The sequence below is a fragment of the Rousettus aegyptiacus genome, unplaced genomic scaffold, assembly GCF_014176215.1.
Source record: "Rousettus aegyptiacus isolate mRouAeg1 unplaced genomic scaffold, mRouAeg1.p scaffold_m13_p_8, whole genome shotgun sequence".
Classification (NCBI taxonomy): Eukaryota; Metazoa; Chordata; class Mammalia; order Chiroptera; family Pteropodidae; genus Rousettus; species Rousettus aegyptiacus.
This window is the reverse complement of record NW_023416311.1, coordinates 26811571-26829975: the sequence shown is the minus strand read 5'-3', so window position 1 is coordinate 26829975 and position 18405 is coordinate 26811571. Positions and strand designations below refer to the sequence as shown.

Below are 18405 nucleotides of genomic sequence, written 5' to 3'. Positions count from 1 at the left end.
AGTTCAACTGGTTTCCAACTGCCCGGGTGGAATGGAGCATGCAAGAAATAATATCATAATTGCCAAATGCCATACACATTCGTTAATTGACTTTCTTTTTAAATCAACAATCCAATAATTCATTCAACAACTATTTACTGAGCATCTGCTAATGCCAAGTATAAATTATAGAGCCAGGGATATGGCAATTGCATGGCCCTGACCTCAAGGAACACACGCATGGAAACAAAAACCCCAGCTTTTCTACTCTCCAGTGGAGAAGGCATGCCATAAACAAATAAACAAAAATAAATATGTAAGTACAAATGCGACAAATTCAAGGAACAGGATGCTGTGTTCGATAATAATTGGAATGGGAGATATTAAGTAGGGTGATAAGGAAAGACCTTGGGTAAGGTGAAATATGAAGGATAAAAAGGGGGTATTTATATGAAAACCACAGGAAAAAGTATTCTAGGTAGAGGGAATAGCAAGTGCAAAGGCCCTGAGGTGCACAAGACTTTTCCTGTTAGATGAAGTCGGAGCCGATAAAGCAAGGGGAGAAAGGCATGTACGAAGTGGGCTGGGGTTGGTTCATGCATGGGGCCTGGTAGGAGATTTGGTCTTTATTCTGAGAGAAATGAGAGTCAGTAAAGGGTTTGAACAGGAAGAGACGTGATTGACATTTTTATAGGACTGTTTGACTGTAGAGGTGAAGGTGGGAGTGGGACAGTTTAAAAGGGAAATGGAGGAGGGAAAGGAAAAGCAGCGAGGAGGCTGTTGCAGTTGTCTAGTTAGGACGTGATGGTAACTGTTGACTGGGAGGTGGCTGTGGAGGTAGAGAGAGAGATCTGAGATATATTTTGACTTATAAATAATAAGATTCAATGAAGAATTGGGTGGGTAGAAAGGAAAATGGTGGTGAGGTAAAGGAAGGAATCAACAACTCCCAGGTTTCTGGGTGGAGAGTTGTGCTGTTTACTGAGAAGGGGAAGGCTGGAGAGGAACATTTTAAATTTTTTCTCTACAGGATGCTAGTGGTAGAGAGAATATAGAGTTCCACTTGAGGAATGTTAAGTTTGAGATGCCCATGAGATATTATAATATATTCAACTCTCTGTATAGGTTTCACATCCATGGATTCAACCAACTGTGGATCAAAAATAAACAAACAAACAAACAAACAAACAAACAAATAAATAAATAAATCCTGTAAAGTTCCAAAAAGAAAACCTGAATTTGTCACATGCTGAGCACTTTGCTGAATCCATGTGAATGAAGTAATATGTAGACATACCCTGTGGTAGCCTCTACACAAATACTATATCATTTTACATAAAGGACTTGAGCATCATTGGATTTTGGTATCTGCGGGGTCCTGGAACCAATCTCTAGTGGTTAATGAGGAACGACTACAGTTAACATTTATTGAGTGCTTAACATGCATTGTTCTGAGTGTTTTATACACATTAACTTATATCCATTGTATCCATTAATTCATTTAATCCTCATAATGGCTGTGAAAGGGTTCATGTATTATTTATGATCCCTCCTTTATAGCTGAGAAAAATGAGTCACAGAGATGTTAATTAATTGCTTAGGATCACACAGCTTGGAAGCTACAGGGCCAGGATCCAATCCCAAGTGATTGGGCTCTTGGGGCCCTGTGTTCACTGCTGCCCTCCACTACCTCTGGGGTATCCAAGGACAAAGCTGGACGCTTGAAAAGGGAGCTTGGAGAGGTGCAAGAGCCAGAGGATGTTTAAGCTGTGGAAATGGACAAGACAATCAAAGGGGACAACAGTGCATTAGAGGAAGAGGGCCCAGGAGAGAGGATCTTTGGAGTTAAGTAGAGGAGGACCCAGGAAGGGAGACAGAAGAGTAGGCATACAGAGAGGAGGAAGGCTAGGTAAGAGTAGTGCCACACCTTTGTGTAAGTTAAGTATAAATAAGTGATGTTCCTGAAGAAGAGGGAGCAGTCAATGATGTCAAAAATTGCTGCAAGTTGTGAATAAGCTCCAGACAGAAAAGTGACCATTGGCCATAGCAACGTGGAAGCCACTGGGAACCTTGCCAGGAGCAGCTTGAAGTCCTGAAGGAATGGGGGCAGGAGCAGACTAGCGTGGCTGATTGGTGTGTGGGCAGGGAAGAAGCAAAATTGGAGGTGAGATGACTCGAGAAGGTGAGCAGAGAAATGGAGTGTCATCTGTTTGGAGACGTGAAGTTAAGGAAACTTTTTTTTAAAGAACAGAAATACCTGAATATGTTTGTATGTCAATGTGAAGGGCACAGTAGTGAGGAGGTGGTTTATAGTGTGAGTGTAAGAAAGTATTTTTGAGTTATATTTTTCTGTCAGTACAAATGTACCTTTTCTTTTTTGACTTTTTAGTATGAAAAATTTTAAACGTATATAAGAAGAGATAGAATGGGAACCGCCATGTATCTACCACCTAGCTTCAACGATTATCAACTCAAGGACAATTTTTAAAAATTAAATTCATTAGGGTGACATTGGTTAATACATTATATAAGTTTCAAGTGTACGATTCTATAATACATCATCTATATACTGCACTGTGTGTTCACCATCCAAAGTCTAGTCTCCTTTCGTCACCATATTTTTAACCCTCTTTGCCCTCTTCATTGTCCCTCCATCTTCCTTCCCCTCTGGTAAACACCATACTGTTGTCTGTGAGTTTCTATGTTTTTTGTTTGTTTGTTACTTTTGGTTTTATATCCCACATATGAATGAAATCATATGGTTCTTGTTCTTTTCTGTCTGAGTTATTTTGCTTAGAATAATACTTTTAAGATCCATCCATGTTTTCACAAATTGCAGTATTTCATCTTTTCTTATGACTGAGTAGTATTTCATTGTATATATGTACCACAGCTTCTTTATCCAATCTATTGAAGGACAGTTAGGTTGTTTCCATGTCTTGGCTACCATGAATAATGCTAGCTGCCATAAACCTAGGAGTACACATATCTTTACAAATACATTTTTCGAAATTTTTAGGTAGCTACCCAAAAGAGGGCTTTCTTGGTCATATGATAGCTCTATTCTTAATTTTTTTGAGGATCCTCCATACTGTTTTCCATAGTGGTTGTACCAGTTTATATTCCCAACAGGATGAGGGTTTCTTTTTCTCCACATCCTCTCCAGTTTTTGTTATTTCTTGTCTTATAATAATAGCCATTCTATCAGGGGTGAGGTGGTATCTCATTTTGGTTTTGTTTTGCATTTCCCTTATAGCTAGTGAAGTTGAGCATCTTTTCATATATCTGTTGCCTTTGTATGTCTTCTTGGGTAAAGTGTCTGTTCAGGTTCTCTGCTCATTTTTTTTAACTGGATTATTTGTTTTTCGGTTAAGTTGTATGAGTTCTTTATATATTTTGGATATTAGCCCCTTATTGGAGATATTGTTAGCAAATATCTTCTCCCATTGGGTTGGTTGCCTTTTTGTTTTGTTGATGGTTTCTTTTGCTGTGCAAAGCTTTTTAGTTTGATTTAGTTCTATTTATTATTATTATTATTATTATTAGTAGTAGTAGTAGTAGTAGTAGTAGTAGTAGTAGTAGTAGTAGTAGTAGTAGTATTTTACTTCCCTTGCCTTTGGGATCAGCCTCAGAAAAGCCTTACTGAGACCAAGGTCTATAAGTTCTGTATCTATGGTATTTTTTTCCCTATTTGTTTTATTGTTTCAGAACTTACATATAAGTCTTTAATCCATTTTGAGTTAATTTTTGTGTATGGTGTCAAATAGAAGTCTTGTTTTATGCTTTTGCATGTGACTTTCCAATTTTCCCAACACCACTTATCAAACAGCCTTTCCCTTCTCCATTGTGTGTTTTTGGCTCCTTTATCAAAAATTGGTGACCACATATGAGGGGCTTATTTCTTAGCTCTCAGTTTCACTTTGTTGGTCTGTGTGTCTTTTTTTTTTTTTTTTCTGATCTCACACAATTTTAATTACTGTAGCTTTGTAGTATATTTTGAAGTCATGGATATGATACTTCTGACTTTGTTCTTTTTTTTTCTCAGTATTGCTTTAGCTGTTTGGGATCTTTTGTGGTTCCATACAAATTTGATAATTTTTGCTCTATTTCTTTGAAAAATGCCATTGGGATTCTGATGTGGATTGCATTAAATCTGTATATTGCTTTAAGTAATAGGACCATTTTAAATATATTGAATCTTTCAATCCATGAGCATCGAATTTCTTTCCATTTCTTTGTGTCTTCTTCAATTTCTTTCAAAAATGTCTTATAGTTTTCAGTGTATAGGTCCATCACTTCCTTCGTTGAATTTATTCCTAGGTATTTTGCCTTTTATGGTTACAATTGCAAATAGAATTGTTTTCTTCATTTCTTTTTCTGATATTGTATTGTAAATATATGAGAATACAATGGAGTTTTGTACATTGATTTTATATCCTGCAACTTTACTGAATTTGTTTGTTTCTAATAGTCTTTTGGTGGACTCTTTGGGGTTTTCTGTATATAGAATCCTGTCATCTGAAAAAAGTGACAATTTTGCTTCTCTATTCCCAATTTAGATGCCCCTTATTTCTTTCTCTTGCTTGCTCTGGCTTAGACTTCTAGTACTATGTTGAATAACAATGATGAGAGTGGGCATAGTTGTCTTGTTCCTAATCTTAGAGGAAAAGCTTTCAGTTTTTCACTATTGAATATGATATTAACTGAAAGTTTGTCCTATATGCCCTTTACTACATTAAGGGTATTTTCTTTCTATACTCATTTTATTAAAATGTTTTAATCATAAATAGATGCTATATCTTGTCAGTTGCTTTTGCTGCATCAATTGATATGATCATATGAATTATATCCTTGATTTTCTTAAAGTGGTGTATCATATTGATTGATTTGCATATGTTAAACCATCCTTGTGTCTCTGGATTGAACTCCACTCGATCATGATGTATTATCTTTTAAATGTATTGTTGTATTCAATTTGCTAGTATTTTGTTTAGAATTTTTGCATCTATAGTCATCAGAAATATTGGCTTATAATTTTCTTTTTTTGTGTTGTCTTTTCCAGGTTTTCATATCAGGGTACAGTGGCTATACCATTTTATATTCCCACTAGTAATTCACCAGGTTTCAAATTTCTCCACATCCTTGCCAACAGTTGTTATTTTCTGTTTTTGTTTTTTTGTTTTTTTTTTGACAGTAGCTGTTTTAATGGGTATGAAGTGGAATCTCATTGTGGTTTTTATTTTCATTTCCATCATGATTAGTAATGTTGAGCATCTTTTCAGGACATTTGTATATATTCTTTAGAGAAACATCTATTTGAGTCATTTGCCCATTTTTGCATCAGTGTGTGTGTGTGTGTGTGTGTGTGTTGAGTTTTAGGAATTCCCCATCTATTCTTGATATTAACCGTTTATCAGATATATGATTTACAAATATATTCTAAAACCATTTTGTGGGTTGCCTTTTCATTCTTTCATAGTGTCCTTTGATGCACAAAATTTAAATTTTCGCGAAGGCCAATTTGTCTGACTTTTCTTTTGTTTCTTGTGCTGTTAGTGTCATATCCAAGAAATTGTTGCCAAGTCCAATGTCATGAAGTTTTTGCTTTGTTTTCTTCTAAGAGTTTTATCATTTTAGCTCTTATGTTTAGGTCTTTGATCTAGTTCGAGTTAATTTTTGTATATGGTGTTAGGCAAGAACCCAACTTCATTGTTTTGCATGTGGCTATCCAGTTTCCTCAACATTATTTGTTGAAATGACGGCCCTTTCCTCATTGTGTGTTTGTGGCATCTTTGCTGAAAACCATTTGACTGTATGTGACCATATATGAGAGTTTAATTCTGGATTCTCTATTCTATTTCTTTGGTCTATTTGTCTGTCTTTATGCTAATACCACACTGTTTTGAATAGTATAGCTTTGTAGTATGTTTTGAAATCTAGAAGTGTGGGTCCTCCAACTTTGTTGTTCTTTTAGATTATTTGGGTCTTTTGAGATTCCATATGAATTTCAGGATGAATTTTTCTTTTTCTACAAAACATTACATTAGTTTTTGATAGGAGTTTCATTCAATCTGTAGATTACTTGGGTAGTATGACTATCTTAACAATTTTAAATCTTCCAATCCATTTATTTGTGTTTTCTTTAATTTCTCTCAGTAATGTTTTGTAGTTTTCAGAGTACAGATCTTTCACCTCCTTGTTTAGATTTCTTCCCAAGTATTTTATCCATTTCAATGCTCTTGTAAATGGAATTGTTTTCTTAAGTTCTTTTTTATTTAATTTTGAAATTTTAACTAATTATTTATTTTATTTTATTTTTTTACACAAGGCAACCCTTGATTGACCTCACATATTGCAAGGACCATGTCAGCTTATAATCCCTTATTTTTTTAATTTACGCTTACAGCACCTGGCCTTCCTAGGTGGTCTCCCATCCAAGTACTAACCAGGCCCAGCTGCTTAGCTTCCGAGACCAGACAGGATAGGGCTTGTTCAGGGTAGCATGGCCTTAGACTTAAGTTCTTTTTAAATTGTTCGTTATTTTATAATTTTTATGCAATCAAATCTGATCATCTTTGCTTTGACTCTCTTGAGTTTGTGTCTTGTTTAGGGAAGTTTTCATCATTTCAAACTTATGAAATATTTTTCTGTATTGTCTTATAGTTCTTTTATAGTTATGGTTTTTTTTTTCTTCTTTTTTTTTGTTAGACCTTTAATCTATCTAGATTCCTAATGAATTGCCAATTCCCTAGTAATAACTGCAACTTGGATAGAAGGGAAGATAGAAAGACAAGGATAGTGAAAGGTGCAGAGGCTGGAACACAGGTTATGCTTAGGGGAACAGCTCTGGCTCCAGCGTTGGGTCTGGAAGGAGGCAAGGAAGGGCCTGGAATACCAGGCAGAGAAATTTGGATTGAGTTGTAACCCATGTCCCTACTCAATTTTTTCAACCTTTTCTCTTATTCTATGTACAAATTTTCTACTTCAACTAGGTCAGCCTTCTGGTCACACCCATTTGTATTATTTTTGTGTCTGCCTCCTTGTCATTGCCCAATCAGTGACTCCTGCCTGGAAAGCCTCCTCTTCTTATCTCTGCCCATTCAAGACCCAGTTCAGGGAATCCACCACAAAGGTTTCTCAGACTGTTATAGATATTTGTGACCTCTGAATGCTTCTAGAACGAACATGATATTCCTTGATTGCACATAAGACACGGTCATTTTATTCTCCAAATTGCACCATGGGCATGGGCCTTGTCTCTCCTTTATTGAACATCAGCTCTGTGCTGGATATTCTGTTAGACTGGGGACATCCAAAGGTGAACAGGTTACATAGCGCCCCTCCCCCAAAGAGCTAATGGTCTAAGGGCAGGAGAAAGACAAGTTAAGAGGTGATTCTGGTGCAGACTGATGAATGCCATGGTGTAGTCCTGGATGTACAAGACTCTATGGGAACGGGCTGGGTATTAGGGAAGCTTCCTTCAGCTGCGACATGAAGTGACTTCTAAGTTTGCCAAGTGGGTGTGGTGAAGGTAAGAAAACTGCTCCAAGAAGAGAGAACGACTTGTGCTGAGGGTCCGGAGAATGCAAGGGTTTTGATGAAATGAAGGATGTCTAGTGGGGTTGGGCTTTGGTGGCAGCGGGGCAATATGGAGAATGCAAGCAAAAACTGAGAAACAAGCATGTCTCTACTCTTGCAGGGCCTCTTAAAGCATGCCATGGAGTCTAGGTGGGATTCTAAGAGACATTTGGGAGTAGGGGACTGGAAGGATTTTAAGTAGGGGAGTGACATGGTCAGGTTCAGGCCTGTGTCACTCCAATAGTCACTAGGCTATTCTGAGGCGAATGGCTTGGAAAGGGGCATAGATGCATTGGGGCTGTGGGAGGGGAGCCTGAAGCCAGGAGATCCTCTCAAGGCTATTGCAGAGAGATGGTGGTGGCCTGGTTGGAATCATGGCAGTGCAAGTGGGGAAGAAGAGAGGTAGACACAGAAATACCAACAAGGTTGACAGGTGAGGAGCTGGTAATTAATCAGAGGTGGCAGGGCCTGAATCCCAGTCTCATCAGCTTATGAGTCTTGGTGGCTTCACTGCATAATGCCTGTCTTGCAGGGTTCTTATGGGGATCAAACAGAACAGAGACAGTGTCACATCTCTTACAGATGTGAGAGGTGGCCAGTGACTTGTCCAAGTTCCCTCAGCCAGCACCAGAGCCAGTGCTCTCACTCTCTACCTGCTCTGCACAGCATACGTATCTTGGCCCACATGGCCTTTAATGGAGCCCTGGAAGGGGAGGAAGAAGGAAGGTACTGTCTGTTCTTCCAAACCTACCGCAGACCTTGAGGGAGCCGCAATAAATACTGTGTTTGTTTGATAAAGCGCTTAGCGCTTGGCTTTTGGTTTCCATAGCAGGAAGAGCTGGAACAGGTGTGGCAAGACGGGGGAGGGCTGCATCCCACAACCTGGCAGGAGGCTTCAGGACTGTGGATTTTGAAGAAATCCTGGGACCTTCTCCCGACCCAACCATCCCTCTCATGTTCCCAGGCTCCTGCCTGGCTGAATACACCAAAATATCAACAATATTTATATTAATTAAGGTCCTACCATGTGCTGGGTGCTTTTCATATACACCTATATCTTCATTCCGCAAGCTGGTGCTGGCCTGCAGTTGGTGCTGCAGAGAGAAACTCAGCATAGTGCCCCTGACCTTGGGAGATGTCCTTCGGGTGGGGAAATCTGACAAGAAATGAAACAACATAATGTAGTATGTGCTGTAATGGAGTGAGAATAGGCTGTATGGGAACCCAGAGGATAACTCAGATAATCCTCAACACAGCCCAATGCTATTTTCATACCCATTTTGTAGATGAGGAAACTGAGGATTGGAAAAGTGAACTGCCCTGTTTTCCTGGTCAGTTTGGTTCTGACTAATTTTCTTCTGCAGGGGGTGATAAGAATCATCTGGTCCAACCCCCTTGTTGAAACAATGGGGAAACAGACCTGGAAGGGGATGGAATTGCTCAGAGTAGCACAGGAAAAGGAACAGATCTAGAAACCAGTTGACTCCCAGTGCAGTTTTCCTTGACACCAAATATCTTTCTTTTCTCCAGCTGTCTGAGGATTTCCTGAGACCCCCTCATGTGGAACCCTCCGTGGCTCATGGTCTATATGTTGAAAGTTCTACCACCCCTGTTTAGACCCTAAACTCCAGAAAGGATAAGAAGAGGTTGTTAGGGCAGACCTTGAAGCCAAGTAAGGGTGTGTGTGCCTGTTAGGGGATTGCAGGATAGAGCAGGAGATATCATTACCTGCCCCCTCCTCCCCCCAAGAGGCCCCAGCCGAGTCTGGGCTTGGAAGAGACCAGAGAGCTAGGGGATGGTCCAAGGCCCAGAGCCCTTCCCACTTCACCAGAGGACTGGGTCTGGCTTGGAGGTGCTGGGGTAGGCCAGCTGGCTCTGGGCCTCAGATTGCAGCTAGCTCTGCCTGTCCAGCCTGCTCTCTTGAAGTTGGTGGTAAATGAGTAATCTTCCTCCTGCCTGCAGGGCTCTCTGGGACAAAGAAGCCACTTGGTACCCCTCTGTTCTGGCTTGGCCCAGTCTAGCACCCTGGCTTCTCTGGCCAGAAACTATAGGGGTAAAGCCATATGCACCCCCTTGGCCCTCTGTCCACCCCACAAATCCCATCCCAGGCAGTTCTAGAAAACATTTCTCCTCTCAATTCCCTCCCGTGACCTCACCTACTGCTAAGCCTCCTCCTTCTCTGACCCTTCCTCTCACTGAGCCTCCTTCCCTTCCCCTGAGTCCCCTCCCTTTCACTGGGTCTCCTCCCCTCACTGACCTTACCCCCTGTGCTCCCTTCACCAGACTGAGGCCCCTCCCCACTGAGCCCCTCTGCCTTTTCTGAGCCCATATCCCTCTCTGAGCCCATACTCCCTCTCTAGCTCTTCCTAGAACCCATCTTCATCAATCATTCCCCTCACCTTCATATGCAGTCACTCTCCCTGTTTCCTTCCCTGCAGGCTAGAAGAGTTGGAGAAAGTGGAATGGCAATCCCAAATTCTTTCCTAAATCTCACAGAGAATGACCTAAAGCTAGGGTATTCTTACTACTCATAGTAATCTACTTCCTCTTTGGATGGTCATACAAGGTGACATACAGGGTTCCTTAACTGGAAGAGAATTTTTGGGGAGCTAAATGGAACATTCTACTAAAAAATCTGGTTGCCACTGGAACCTTTTGCTTTAGCTTTGCTTTAGGCAAAGAAGTTTGAGATACAATAACTTTGAAATAATTTCAAGTCTCTCTCATCCCAAATACCTGTCCCATGACCCCCACTCCCTGTCAAGTTGCTAAGCAAACCTCTTGGATGCAGGGTCTACATGTTCTATTTCTGCTTCTCATCTTGCACTCACTTTTCTGTCCACTGTGTCTGCCCCCACACCTCTTGCTAAGGCCACCAGTGACTACACTGCTTTTAATCCCACAGCTACCCCTCAGGCCTCATCTTGCCTGACCATTTCTGTAGCCTTGGACACCGTGGCCAGTGCCCGCCTTCCTGAAACTCTTTTTTTCTCTTTGGTTTCTAGACTGACCTCATCTACTTCCCTGGTTTCGTTTTACCACTCCTGACTTCCAGATTTCCGTACATACCCGACCACTTCGTGGACATCTCTGCCTAGAGGTCCCATAGGCTTGCCAAGCTCTGTACACTCAAAACTGAGCCCATCATCTTCCCCCAGCAACCTGGTCTCCTATTTTGGTAAATGGCACCATTATCCAATCAGTGGCCTAGCGTGAAAAATTGGTGTTCTCCTAGTTCTTTCCTCTCTTTCACCCCACATATCCAAATGATTCCCAAGTCCTGCTCATCTTGCTTAAAAGCCCCCATCAGGCCCTGCTTCCAGCCCTGCTGTCCCTGCCTTATTTCTGGCTTGCATCATCTCACACTCGGATGATTATATAATTTCTTAGATGGTCTTGCACCTTCATCAGCCTCCTTGAATCCCAGCTGCGAAGGGGCTGCTGGAGAGGTTATTTTATAATATAACTCTGACCAGGTAATCCCTTCTATGACCCCTATAACACTAGAGAAAGGTTCAAAGTCTGTCATTCTACCCGCAAGACTCTTCATGACTGGGCCCCTGGGCCTCATCACCACTTCCTCTCTCACCTTGTTATCCATCCAGTAATGTTGAATCTCTTTCCTGGCCCTGGGCACAGGCCCCCTTTCCTACTGCCTGAACCTCCTGCACCTTCTCCAAGACACCAGTGCTTCCAAACCTTGTTTACCTCTAGCACTAGCGTGTCATCAGAGGGTTCTGAGTCCTCCCTCTTTCCCTCCCTCGAGGGTCCTAGGAAGAAAATGAGGCCTCCCTCTCATCTCTCCTCTAGGTGAGAAGATTCTGCCCAGCTTTACTTTTGGTAAAAAACAATAGTCCTCTTTGTTCTTTTCCAAATATGAAATCATAGCATTGAATGTGCTCTTTCACTGGCACAGGGAAGATTCAGGTGTGCAGTTGCCCTGTAGAAATCCGATGCTCCAAGCACAAACCCAAAGGGCACACAGCCTGGAGAAGAGAGTCCCTGACACCCCCCCTCACCACACACACACACACACACACACACACACACACACACTCTCTCTCTCTCTCTCTCTCTCTCTCTCTCTCTCTCTCTCTCTCTCTCTCTCTCTCTCTCTCCATGACTCTCTGGGCCACAACATGCTGGAAGTGCCCACTCCTGACTCTCTAGATTGGGCCTTAATCTTCTGAATCCCCAGTGAATATACCAAATGACCACACCTAGAGAACACTTAGCTGAGTTTACAGCTCCTCTTTCTCGGCTACCCAACTTCTGTCCCTCTATGCTTCATCCCTAGCATAATCCAGCCAAGGCCAACACTTTTGGGGAGGGGGAGACTTGGCGGCGCTCAGGACAAAGAGGCGCCGGCAACTGCAAAATGAAAGGCTTTTATTGAAGAATGTCAAGTGGCTTTTTTCAAGGCTGCAGGTCCCTTGCCCAACGCGGGCTTTGGGGCCGCGGCCCGAGGGGGAGGGCAAGTAGGCGGCCACCCTACCCCAAGTTCCAGAGGAGGTTTTATAGTCTATGCGGGCTGGTTCCCGGCCAGGGTCCGCTGTCCTTCTCCCTGCCCGCGAAGGGGTGGCAGCTGGGGAAGGGGTTACCAGGCTGGCCCTTCCTAGTCCAGTGCGAGGGCTGCCTGACATCTGGGGCATGCTGGTCTCCGATGCAAGGCGGCACGCTGGACTAGTGGGCCCTTCTGCACGTAGGGGTGGTGGGGTCCACGCGCTGTTGCGGCTCAGACATAGTCCTTGCGGTCGTAGGCTGTGCCGGTGCCCGAGCCGGGCCCAGCAGAGCGCGGAGCGGAGTAAAGGATCTTGGCGGGCGCATATTTCTTCTGCGGCGGGCACGAGCAGCAGAGCAGCGCGCCCCCCAGCAGCTGCAGCGCCGCAGCCGCCCAGCCTACGTACAGGCCGGCACCTATCTCGCGCTTCTGGGCATCTGGCACCAGCGGGTTGTAGAAGTCCTGGACGATGGTGTTGGCCGACCAGGACACCGGCACGAGGGTGAGCAAGGCGGCCAGCAGGAAGAGCACGCCCGCTACGATGGTGATCTTGGCCTTAGCAGTTTCGTCCTGCACGCAGTTGGTGCACTGGGCGCCCACGAGTGCCACGAGGAGCCCAAAGGCAGCCAGCAGGATGGCAACGATGATGAGGGCACGGGCCGCCTGCAGGTCCTGCGGCAGCGCCAGCAGCGAATCGTACATCTTGCATTGCATCTGGCCAGTGCTCTGCACCACACAGTTCATCCACAGGCCTTCCCAGGTGGTCTGTGCCGTGATGATACTGCTGCCAATGAAGGCCGTCACACGCCACATGGGCAGCGAGCAGCACAGGATAGTGCCCAGCCAGCCCAGCACCGCCAGCGAGGTGCCCGCGATCTCCAGACCCATGGACATGGCTGCCGCGCCAAAGCCGGCTCTGCCGGGCGCCTCTGGGTGCGCGGAGGATGAGGGGCCGCGGCCGCTGGGCCTGGGCGGGAGCTGTGGCGCGCGGACGGATGGACGCCGGGACCGAAAAATGGACGCACCGCGCTTCCTAACGGCTCAGCTCTGTCAGCTCGCGCGGCAGCTGCGTCTGCACCTGCCTGTGGCTTTGTGGGCGGGCGGCGGGGACTGAGCTAGCCCTGGGTTGGGGCCGGTTGGTCTTAGATCCGTACTCAGCGCTCCCGCAGGGGCGGGAGGGGCGGAGCCGCGTTCTCCCTGGCCTGGGGACAGTGACGTGGCCCCTCTTCCCACCTTTACCGAGCGCCCTGGAAGGAAGAAGTCCGCCAGGCGTGGCGCACAGCACAGGGGTGGGGTGGGGATGCTGAACGAGGGCGGGGCCTGGGTCAAGTCACCAACCCCTCGCTACTAGTCCACCACGGTTCAGAAACTAATTCCCCGGGGCCGGTGGGGGATGGGGGTGCCAGTCGCAATCTGTTCGATGGTCCTCGCAACCCCTGCATTTCCGGCACTTTTGGCACGGGAGGCGTGGGGAAAGGGACACTACCAGCTGTTGGGTATCGGGGGTAACAGGAAGAATCAGGGTGGGCGTGGCCGGGGTTGTTTGCTAGGCGACTGCCCCAGGACCTGCACACCTGCTCCTCAGTCCCTCGGCTTCTCAGGCAACACTTACTGCGCTGGATCCTGGCCTGATTCAGGCTCATGGGATTGTCAGCCTGGGAGGTCTGGCCTCTGCAGCCAGGGACCACCCGCAAAGGCACCAAGAAGATGCCCCTGACCCGGTGATGAACTCAAATTCTCCTCTAGGCCCGCTGCAGCTTCCTCAGCAATTATCCCTCGCAGTGACTCTGTGTCCTTTTAGCTGAGCTGCTTTCCCATCCCAGAAGTCTCCCTCCTCCTTCTGAGTACCTTCCTCTCAGAGCCCTGTTTTCCCTCCTTCTGGGCCCTGAGTCAGTGATGGGATCTACCTTAATGAAATGGCGGTGAAAGAGATTTGACCCAGGCAAAAGTCAGAGACGTTCTCTGCTCCCACACCTGGGCTATCCCTTACCCGGCTTAGAGACCTTCAGGGTTGGTCTTGGAGGTTCTGCCTGTTCTGTTCGGAACCCCCCTCCTCTACCTCCTTTCTTTGTCTCCCTCTAGGGCTTGGATCTCTTGGCTATTCCTCCAGTATGCATGTGCCCCCACCTCATGTCCCCTGTGTTTGCATAATGGGACACTTGCAGATATCCACGTGGCTCACTCCTACCTTTCAGGTTTTTGCTCCCAGCAAAGCCTTCCCTGACTACACTTTAAAATTACAACTACTCACCCCACAGTGCCCTGTCTTCTTTTCCTACTTTACATTCTCCTTAGCATTTAACACCACCTGTCACATTCTATATATTTCTCTTATTTATTTTTAATTTTCTCTCTCTCTGGTCCAGTATGTCATCTCCACTGGGACAGCCAGAATATCTCCAAATGGACAAGGATTTCTGATGATTTTTATTCGCTGCGTTGTCTTCAGTGCCTAGAACAGTGCTGAGTACTCAAGAGAAAGTTGGTTTCACGACTTGAATGAAGGAAGGGCATCACTTTCTTGTGTTCTTGCAACCCTGCCTATCTGGGCCCTCCTCCCAGCACAAATGACTGTTAATGGGACAATACTTTGTTACTTGAATCAGAGGGCTTTGTAATCTAGTGGGAACCAAGGGCGCTTCTAAGCTAGATAAGAGACCTCATAGAGCAGGACCTAGGGGTTTTACTAATTTTTGCCACATGTCTCAGATCACAGGCATGTAGCCTGCGTCCTTTGTCATAAGTATCCAAGCCCTGGGGTGATAGAAGAGTAAGGTAAACAAGGCCGGAGGTCCATGGAAACCATGGTCCTACTTCTTGCAGGGGCAAAGGTCTTGGGTGGGGCTTGTTGGGGCTAGGCTGGGCAGGGCTGGGAGTGCCTGGCCAGAGGGCCCAGCTGGTGCTGGGTGGGGGCTGCTTGAAGGAAGTTTGTGGAGCCCAGGTCCATTTCAGTGGACTGCTGGATGCTAGTTTCCTGATTAGTGGCTTTGGGCTAGAAGGTAGACAGAACCTCTAGGCAGTGAGGCTGGGCTTAGTAAGGGACTGAGGTCAGGTCCTATTGGGAGTGGGCCCCCTGCTAGTTGTGCCTGGGTGGGTTGCTGTGAGCTCTATCTTTTGCTAGCTATGAGGCTGGGGAAAGTCATATCACCTCTCTTAGTTCAGTTTCCACTGTAAAATGAGGAAACTGGTGTCTACATGACCCATCTCACAGGGTCGTGATGAGAATGTAGGTAATGTAAACGTATTGTAAACCAGAAGACAACCAGGGCAGGTCGTGAAAATGTGCAGAGAAATCGTGTGGAGAAAGTGTGAGGTTTAGTTAGACAGACCTGAATTTGAGCCTGTCTCTATTCACCACCAGTCATGTAACTTTAAGCAAGTTCTTTTCCACCTTGAGCCTCAGTTTTCTTACCTGTGCAGAGGGCTTTGTTTTGATTTGCTCAGGTCAGGGAGGTGGGCAGGAAGAGGTGCCTTGCTCCCCAGCCTGAGTGAGGTGGGCCTTCTGGGTAGGGCTGTGAGGAGATGAGAATGGATAGCTTCATGACCAGGGGCCAAACTTCAGGGACTCTGCAAATAGAACTTTGGCTCTGGGCAAAACAGCTCCTATCAGCTTTTTGCTTATATCTACCATGGTTCTTACAACCCTATAATAAAAAGACAAATAATCTAATTAGAAAACTGTGAGAGGATCTGAATAGATATTCAGAATAGGCAAAAGAGATATACAAATAGCCAAAAAGCACATGAAAAAGGGTTCAACACTATTAGTCATTAGGGAAATGCAAAGCAAAACCACAGAGATACCATTTCTCACCCATGAGGATAAGAATCAAAAAGAGAATATGGAGAAATTGGAATCCTCTTATGATGCTGGTGGGAATGTAAAATGTTGCAACTGCTTTTGAAAACAGTCTGGTCTACGGCCATGCCACCCTGAATGTGCCCGATCTCGTCTGATCTCTGAAGCTAACTAAGCAGGGTCAGGCCTGGTTAGTACTTGGAATATTATTTAGCCATAGAAAGGAATAAACTTCTGATACACATAACAACATTGATGAACCTCAAAATATTATGGTTTTGGGCAGCCCTCCCGAGAGAAGATTTCAATACTGAGGCCCAGAGAGAAGAGATGTGACTGAGATCACAGGACTAGTTAGCCTCTGAAGCAATACTGACCCTTTTGACACCTAATCCAAGATCTTTTCAACTACTCCAGACTGCCTTCCATTATTCAGCTGCTGCTGAGCTCTTCAGACACTTTTAAAACAGCAATGTTTGAAATACCTTCAAAATGGCCTCCCACAACACAATCCTCAAAGGGGGAAGCAAGGTTCTGCATCTTAAACCTTCCTTAGTTTCTTAGGTTCCAAAGTTGTTTATTTTGGTTACTAAGCAACCACCTCAATATAATTCCATGTCTACTCATAGAAACTGGGGGTTCAATCAGGGTATCTTCAACTACTTATTAAATTTCTTCCTTTGTAAGTTGAGCTTTGGGAAATTGCACTAAATGGATTTCTTAGTCATTCCTTGAAAAATAAACCTCCAAGTCTATGCAACTCCCTCCCCCACAAAATATTATGGTTAGGGAGAGAGACCAGTTGCAAAGGATGACACATTGTATGATTCCATTTATAAAAACTATACATAGTAGGAAAATCTCAGTTATTTTGGGAGATTTTTTTAGATTCTTCAGGATTTTCTACATAAACAATCATGTTATCTGCAAATAGGGATAGATTTATTACTTCCTTTTGGATCTGTATACCTTCTATTTCCTTTTTTTTTTTTTTTTTGTCTTATTGCATTGGCTAGAAATTCTAGCACTAGTTGAATAAGAGTGATGAGAGCAGCCATCCTCGCTTTGTTCCTGATCTCAGAGCACATTTCACCATTGAGTATAATGTTATCAGTTGAGTATAATGTCACAACTTAAATAATTATGAGATTTTTCTTTTTTAGCTTGTTCATGAGGTGGATCACTTTAATTTATTTTTGAATATTGAGCCAGTCTTGCCTGGAATAAACTCCACTTTGTCATGGTGTATAATTCTTATTTATATATTGTTGAATTCTATTTGCTAATATTTTGTTAAGAATTTCTGAGTTTATATTCATGAGAGATATTGGTCTGAAATTTTCTATTTTTATATTGTATTTGTCTAGTTTCAGTATTAGGGTAATATTAAACCAAATAAATTGAGAAATGTTCCTTCCTCTTCTATTTTCTGGAAGAGATTGTATAAAAATGGTATTAATTCTTGTTTAAAATTTAGTAGATGTGATAGTTAATTTTATGCGTCAACTTAACTCAGCCCAGATAGCAAGTAAATATTATTTCTGGGAATGTCTGTAAGGGTGTTTCTGGAAGAGATTAGTATTTGAATTGGTGATTGAGTAAAAAGATTTCTCACTAATGGGCATCATCCAATTTATTGGTGACCTGAATGGAACTAAAAGACAATGGAAGGGCAAATTGTCCCTCTCCCTTCTTGAGCTGACATCCATCTTTTCCTGCCCTGGGACATTCATGCTCCTGGTTCTCAGACCTTTAGATTCAAACTGAATTATACCACCAGCTTTCCTTTTTCTCTAACTTGCAGAGAGCAGACTGTGGGACTTCCCTGCCTCCATAACCGTGTGAGCCAATTCTTATATCTATATCTATATCTATATCTATATCTATATCTATCATCTATATATCCTATTAGTTCTGTTTTTCTGGAGAACCCTATTTTTGAGTGCATAACTTTGTATAGCAATTTAAGTTGTTCTGGATATTACATTATATGTATATAACTTATCACAATCTATTGGAGTCATCTTCCAACTGTTCCAGTGAAGTATAGAAACCTTACCTCCCTATATGTTTTTTACCCTCTCCCACTTATAATCTGTCTTAAATATTTCCTCTCTGTATATTTGGAATCACATCAGACAGCAATTTTTTAAAGTTATCATTTTTGCTTTAGAAAACTCAAGAGAAGAAAACCTATTGTGTAATATATATTTATATATGTTTATTAATATATATAAATGTATCATTTATATTTTTTAATTAGTTGAGTTTGGCTATTATTTAAGTATAAAAACAATACCTATAGATCTGGGAAAATCAAAATGGAAAAGAACATTAGGAAAATTATAATCCTATCCGTTTAAAAATACCATTTTTGACATCTGGTTGTATAAGTCCCAAGACACTTTTCTAGTTATTTCTATTCAAAAGCGTGATCCCCTAGAATGTAAACTTGAATACCCTAGGGACATTGTCCTACTGCTCTACTACTTTATTTTTAGTACTAGAATACCGTAGTGCCTAGGAGAGAGTAAGCACTCAGTAAGTA

At 43.5% G+C, this 18405-nt stretch overlaps 1 protein-coding gene across 1 annotated transcript; it reads right to left on the bottom strand.

The window, feature by feature from the left end:
* Positions 1-11925: 11925 nt before the first annotated feature.
* Positions 11926-13315, bottom strand: CLDN3 (claudin 3). Its single transcript, XM_016146487.2, has one exon. It carries the CDS (start codon positions 12950-12952, stop codon positions 12293-12295), a length of 660 nt encoding a protein of 219 aa, XP_016001973.2. The 5' UTR covers positions 12953-13315; the 3' UTR covers positions 11926-12292.
* Positions 13316-18405: the final 5090 nt, after the last annotated feature.

Coding starts and splice junctions, on each gene's coding strand:
- CLDN3 (XM_016146487.2), bottom strand. CDS start 12,952: ATGTCCATGGGTCTGGAGATCGCGGGCACCTCGCTGGCGGTGCTGGGC.